Source organism: Hippocampus guttulatus, chromosome 6 (genome assembly GCF_054856545.1).
Source record: "Hippocampus guttulatus isolate MCC_2025c chromosome 6, RoL_Hgut_1.0, whole genome shotgun sequence".
NCBI classification, from domain to species: Eukaryota; Metazoa; Chordata; class Actinopteri; order Syngnathiformes; family Syngnathidae; genus Hippocampus; species Hippocampus guttulatus.
The window spans coordinates 7,918,480-7,924,918 of record NC_141266.1 but is presented as its reverse complement, the minus strand read 5'-3'; the positions used below and the strand labels follow the sequence as shown (position 1 = coordinate 7,924,918).

General features: G+C 43.1%; 1 protein-coding gene across 1 annotated transcript; it reads right to left on the bottom strand.

Annotated features, from left to right (window-relative positions):
• Positions 1 to 1,275: 1,275 nt before the first annotated feature.
• On the bottom strand, positions 1,276 to 3,540 carry dcstamp (dendrocyte expressed seven transmembrane protein). Its single transcript, XM_086113891.1, has 3 exons — positions 2,508 to 3,540; positions 1,784 to 2,119; positions 1,276 to 1,692 (listed from the first exon to the last, which is right to left on the bottom strand). The coding sequence occupies exons 1-3, from the start codon at positions 3,534 to 3,536 to the stop codon at positions 1,642 to 1,644; spliced, it is 1,416 nt and encodes a 471-aa protein (XP_085970017.1). The 5' UTR covers positions 3,537 to 3,540; the 3' UTR covers positions 1,276 to 1,641.
• Positions 3,541 to 6,439: the final 2,899 nt, after the last annotated feature.

Sequence of the window (6,439 nt, the reverse complement as noted above, 5' to 3'; positions counted from 1 at the left end):
GCTGCCCAAAGACCGCTGGGCAAGGCTCCACTCTTTGTCATGTGTTTATATGTTCAATAAAATGACCCAATCAGTACTGTGAAAAAGACATGGACCACCACACATGACTTGGTTTCTTGTTTTAGTGACATTGTGGACATTGTACTCCACTTAGGTCATGTTTACAATTGAATGTAGTCAATAAGTCAAATGAAAACTTTTTTTTTGACAACACACAGCCAGTAAATTAAATCATCAAATGTTGAAGAATTTGTACTATGAAAGACAAATGCTCCAAAATGAAAGCAAAAATAACTTATCAGTCATACAAAGATGCAAGTGGAAGGAGGGTTGTGCTGTAATGCTGTTCACTGCACATTCAAGGGACATCTGTCTTGGATAATGTAAGTACACGGTCCCAATCCATGCACACACAAGGCACCTTTATTTTGTCTCATTAAAGCTTTGTGCTTTTGAAATAAGAAGAATCCCAACAAAACTGCTTATGCAAGAAACACAGAGCAGTTTTATTTGTCAAATCCCTGATCACGCTAACGTATCAATTGATGCTCTTGTCAGTTTATATAAACTGTTGAGATGTTTATAGTCTTGAAAGGCAAAAAGTGAAATCAATTAATTAAGTGCTTGAAACTAGGAATGCATGGTTATAGATGACCACATTATAAACCACTATACATAACATGTTGCCATGGTGGTGGGAGGACCCCAAAAAGCAGGCAAGAGAAAGGAGCAGGGTGAACTTGGCACAATGTATTAATCAAACACTGAGAAAACCAATTCCAAAACAAGCAAAGTCTTAAAAACAACAAGAATTCAAAGTAACAACAAAACCCATGGCATAAGCAATAAATATGACATGATAAACATTAACCAACAGAAGCAGTGACAGCAACACAAACAATGACCCAACACAGAGTGGTCTGGCCACGAGTCCTCTTAACAGAAAACCTACTAATGACATGATGACCAACAGGTGTGCCGCTGTAGGAGGAGCCCTCCAGAGCCACCTGTTGGTCCCAAACAGATCAACCGTGACATATGTATGACTAATTTATGCAGAAATGCAAGTAATTCCAAATAACTTTTCACCTACTTATCTTGCTACTGAATGATATGAAGATGTACAGTGGATATAGAAGGTCTACACACCCCTGTCCAGGTTTTTGGGGTATACAGTGTAGATAAAAAAAAGAGACCAAGATACATCATAAATAAATAAATAAATCATAAAGAAATCATATAACTCCTCAAAAAAATATAAAGGGAGCACTTAAACAGCGCACTGTAACTAGAAGCGTTCCCGTTATTTTTTTGAGCACTGTGTTTGTGTGTGTGTGTGTGTGTGTGTATATATATATATCCATCCATCCATCCATTTTCTGATCTGCTTCTCCTCTGCATGCTGGAGCCTACCCCAGCTGTCTTCGGGCAGTAGGCACGGGACACTCTGAACCGGTTGCCCTGCAATTGGTTGGCAATCCGTTCAGGGTGTACCCCGCCTATTGCTCGAAGACAGCTGGGATTGGTTCCAGCATGCCTGCGACCCTCTTGAGGATATACTGCTCAGATAATGGAATGATGGATGAATAGATACATGAATATAATGTCAGTCAGTCTTTATGTGTATGAGAAAAAATTTCCTCACAAAACGTTGACGTCTTCAGGGAAAAGCAATGGACACCAGAAATGTGGCTGGTGGGTGAAGACAAAAAAGGAAAAAGATTATAATCCAACCTCAGAAATCCCCCCCCCCCCCAATTATGCATTATTTTATGACTCATACCTTAGTGATGAGTGATTTAAAACTGTTGCCGCTTTCTTTCTCTCGCCTCCTTTTTAACCTCTTCCTCAGAATTTTGGCATGAAGATACTTGAGCCTCTCCTCTGCAGCGGTGCAGTAGAATTTCTCACACACCATGAGCCTGATCTGGACCAACTTGGCTGCCACTGGGGTCATAACAAGCAAGGTCAGCAGGATGGCAGACAGTGGGCCGACAGAGTTTGTGAGCAGCAGTTTGGGTTTGGGGAGGCACTGCTTCTCAAACAGCGTCACAGAATAAGAAAAGTCCTTTTGGTGATTCTCTTCACCCAACTTTACACCAACTAAGGCTGCAACCCCCTGAAAAATGCAAGAAACACTGTTGTGCATAAAATGTGCATATTATTCACACTTCCCATTGATTTTTGAATTATATACTCTTCATAGGTAACTAAATTGATATAACATTATATTCCTATTGCCGTGCCTGTCTGGAAAACTCCCCACAGGTGTTGTTGGTGCATCATTGTTAGGCAAGAAAGCATACTTGGTGAGCTGAGTGGATGTCCAAATGCATCACTGCGAGGAAGCAACTGACCAATCATCTTAGTTAACATATGAATCAGAATTGCAACAAATATCAATGAAATAGTGGCTTACTGTGTGTGAGTATGCATTTAAGTGATCTGCCATAGTGTTAAATAAATATATTGTGACGTTGGACTCGTAATTTAATCAAAGGACTTACTTTGAGGCTCAGCAGCAGAGGGACGTGGAATGGTTCCATTTCTGAGAGCTTAGTTGTTATAATAGCAACAAAATAGTACAACAAGGCATCCACAGTTATAAATATGACCCAGATGACCAAATGGTAGATGACCGGAATGCCAAATTTGAGCAGAGCTTTTCCTTCCTGGGCGGTGGGACGAAGGGAAGGGATGGACGGATAAAGCTTCTCCTCCTCCGACGTGAGAGGGAGCACGTGTTGCTTTCCTTCCGCCTTCTGCTTCTTGTCAAAATCAATGAATTTGTCGCTGATGAAAGAATTTTTGTACTTCATGTCACTGCAGTAATTTCTTATGTGCAGTATTATAAAGATCATGAGCACCAAGACGCTGACGATAGGATAAATGCATTCCTTTACAGAGGAGACTGTGTTTATAAAGGTCATTGCATATTTGACACTTTGATTCAGCTTTAATTCGGCTTGGGTGAGTCTCTCCTGAAAATTTTCCAAGTTCACTTGAGGTGAAATCTTGAGCTGGGAGTCAAGCTTGACCACACCGAGATCCGTCACCCCGAGCAAAATATCAGCCAGCCATTTCAACATCTCCACATAGTTTCTGAAGGGAGCAACGACTGCTGTTTTCTTGGCCCTCAGGTTACAAATCAGGCTCCTGACCAAGCCTGTGAGGTTCTCCAAAGTGTTGTGAATATTCCCAAGGACAACTACACTTGTCCCAGCGGTTAGCAGAAGACTGCGACTCTTCTTGGTGAAAATGGAGATGACAAATAGCGTGAACAAGCATCGTACTCTCTGTGACAGGAAGAGGGCAAATGTCAACAGGACCCCATGGAGGGCGGCAATCCCCCCCGACACTGATGGCTCACAAGTCAGAGTATAGAGGAGGTACAGGACGAGTAAGCCACTGAGGAGTAGGCTTAGGAAGACACACATGAGGAAGAGGACGACGCTTCTCCTGAAGCCCTCTCTGTTACCGCTGGTGAAAACATCCACAGCCAATATCCTCATGTCAATCAGGCCCTTGCTGATCATTGTCCACAGTCCTACGAATCCGAACAAAGAAGTGCTCTGGGGTGAGATTAATCAGATGGCTGTGCCGTATATTAGGTTGTTTGTGAAGTACGAACCTGAGACGTGGACCCGGGCATCTATTATTATGTGTGTTGTTTGCTGTCGCCTTAAATAATGCTGGAACAGGATGTGGCTACAAACCACAGTCATTCGTCACAGCGCTATACAGTCATTTTTTTCTCAAACAAAAAAGGAGGAAGTAACGAGGATGAGGTGGATGTGGGGGGTTTGGAATGACATTTGATTTAACAACAATCAGTCATCGTAAAATTCAAAGTCTATTTTTACCAAATGTAATCAGTTCTCCAAACATGGATAGCAAGTATTGCAGAAACATTGCATTGCTGGTATTATTAATACAGCTCCTACTACTCAAGCAAATGGGTCACTCAAGTCCCGTTTATGTGTAATAATAATAATAATAATAATTTAATAAAATACATTACTGTAGTCTGTATATGAATAACTGACCAGTGTGTTAACATGAGGCTGCATGGTGGTCGACTGGGTAGCACGTCCGCCTCACAGTGCAGAGGTCGTGAGGTCAAATCTGTCCCCGGCCTTCCTGTGTGGAGTTTGCATGTTCTCCGTGTGCCTGCGTGGGTTTTCTCCGGGTACTCCGGTTTCCTCCCACATTCCAAAAACTTGCATGGCAGGTTAATGGAAGACTCTGAATCGTCCCGAGGTGTGATCAGGAGTGTGAATGGTTATTTGTGTATGTGTGCCCTGCGATTGATTGACAACCAGTTCGAGTGTAATCTGCCTGTTGCGTAAAGACAGCTGGAATAGGCTCCATATATATATATACATACACACACATACACATACCACCCAACAGGTGAGACGAGGATTATATATATATATATATATATATATATATTGCTGAAAAATAGTTGTTGACGAGGATCCGGGTGCGGCCGTTGGGCGCCGAAACATTGGTGACAGGGTGCGGCAGACACATGCCATAAAATATAACACCCAGAAATATGCTGTCCGTTAAGGAAAGTTCACATATTTTCTCATAATTCCTGATGGCCACCCCGCCCCTGGTATACAGTGTCATTTTTTTCAGGCCTATCCCACCCCCACCTCCACACGCACTCTGTCTTTAAATATTTTTCCCATGTATGGTTGTATGTTCATCAAGAGGCTAATAAATATTTGGTAATGATCGCAAATGGCTCACAACACAAACGACTGTGAAATAGGAGGGTTGCCAAAACTACTTGTAGAGAAACAGATGGGAGCGCAGCAGCCTCGAGAGATACTAAACTACTTTGAGCTCTTTAATCCAGTGGTGCCTGCTCACGTGCGGGACAGAATTCAGCACCATTTGAGTCTGAGGAGATTTTTTGCAGAAGCCTGATGCTGTGGAATGCAAAAAGCTCACCAGCAGGTTACAAATCATGCCAGTTAACTTCTTGGGGAAGTGGATGGAACATGGAATTGGACAGATTTACAGTGTCTTCTGCGGCTTTGCAAACACCAAGGAATGAATTCAGAATCATTATTTTTTCTAATGTCTCCAATCTGACATTTTCTTGACTAGTTAGACTCAACAAATTTACTTGAGGAGCTTCCCAAAGATGAGCATCAGGTCTGAATGACATGAGGCGAGCCTTGTGAGTAGTCCATAGTAGTAGTTGTATTCGTATGAGAAGAGTCAGGGCAACTGTTTCAGTTGATGTTTTATATGTCATGGAAAGCACTTTGTTCCAACTGCACGTGTTGTGAAAGCACCATCTCAATTAATCTGTATTGTATTGTATTTGTATATTTGCCATATTGGCACCAAAGGCCTCAAATTATTTTAAGTTACGCGAGCCATCTTGGGCGGCCCGGTGGCCCAGTGGTTAGCGCATCGTACTTACAGTGCAGAGGTACGGGGTTCAATTCCAGCTCCGGCTACCCTGTGTGGAGTTTGCATGTTCTCCCTGGGCCTGTGTGGGTTTTCTCCGGGTCCTCTGGTTTCCTCCCACATTCCAAAAACATGCATGGCAGGGTGATTGAACACTCTAAATCATAGGTGTCAAACTCAGGTCCGGGAGAGCCACTGTCCTGCATGTTTTCCAAGTCTCCCTGTTGCAACACACCTGATTCAAATGAACAGGTTCAATGTCAGGCTGCTGCAGAGCTTGCTGATGATCTGATCATTTGAATCAGGTGTGTTGCAACAGGGAGACTTAGAAAACATGCAGGACAGCGGCCCTCCAGGACCTGAGTTTGACACCCCTGCTCCAAATTGTCCTTAGGTGTGAGTGTGAGCGTGGATGGTTGTTCGTCTGTGTGTGCCCTGCGATTGGCTGGCAACTGGTTCAGGGTGTCCTCCGCCTACTGGCTGGGATAGCCCCCCCGCGATCCTTGTGAAGATAAGCGGTCGAACAATGGATGGATAGATGGATGGACGAGCCTTCTTCGCTGACAGCAGCAACAACAACAAAAAAAAATTGTCATCTTTTCAAACATTTTAATGTTATTACAAGAATCAAGAGCATTTGCCACGTGTGCTTAGACCCGAAAACAAAAACAAAAAGAAGCCAAACCAAACAATTGATGCACATAATGCTAAACAAAATAGTCAATTGTGAAAATGTACACCGGTGAGATGGCTACCACTAAAGCAGCTTGTTCTGCAACGTTTATTGATCTCATTACAAGACCGCGTGTGTAGAAATGTTCATGGGAGTTGTTGGGATGGGGTCACATCCTTTCCGTGGATGCTTTAGACCAGCACAAGGTGTAGCTCACCCGTTGCGTAAAGTCAGCTGGAAAAGGCTCACTTATGACCACAATGAGGAAAAGCGGCATAGGAAATGGATGGATGGGTGACAATTTTCCCCACTGTTAATTCGGGTTGTGAGGAA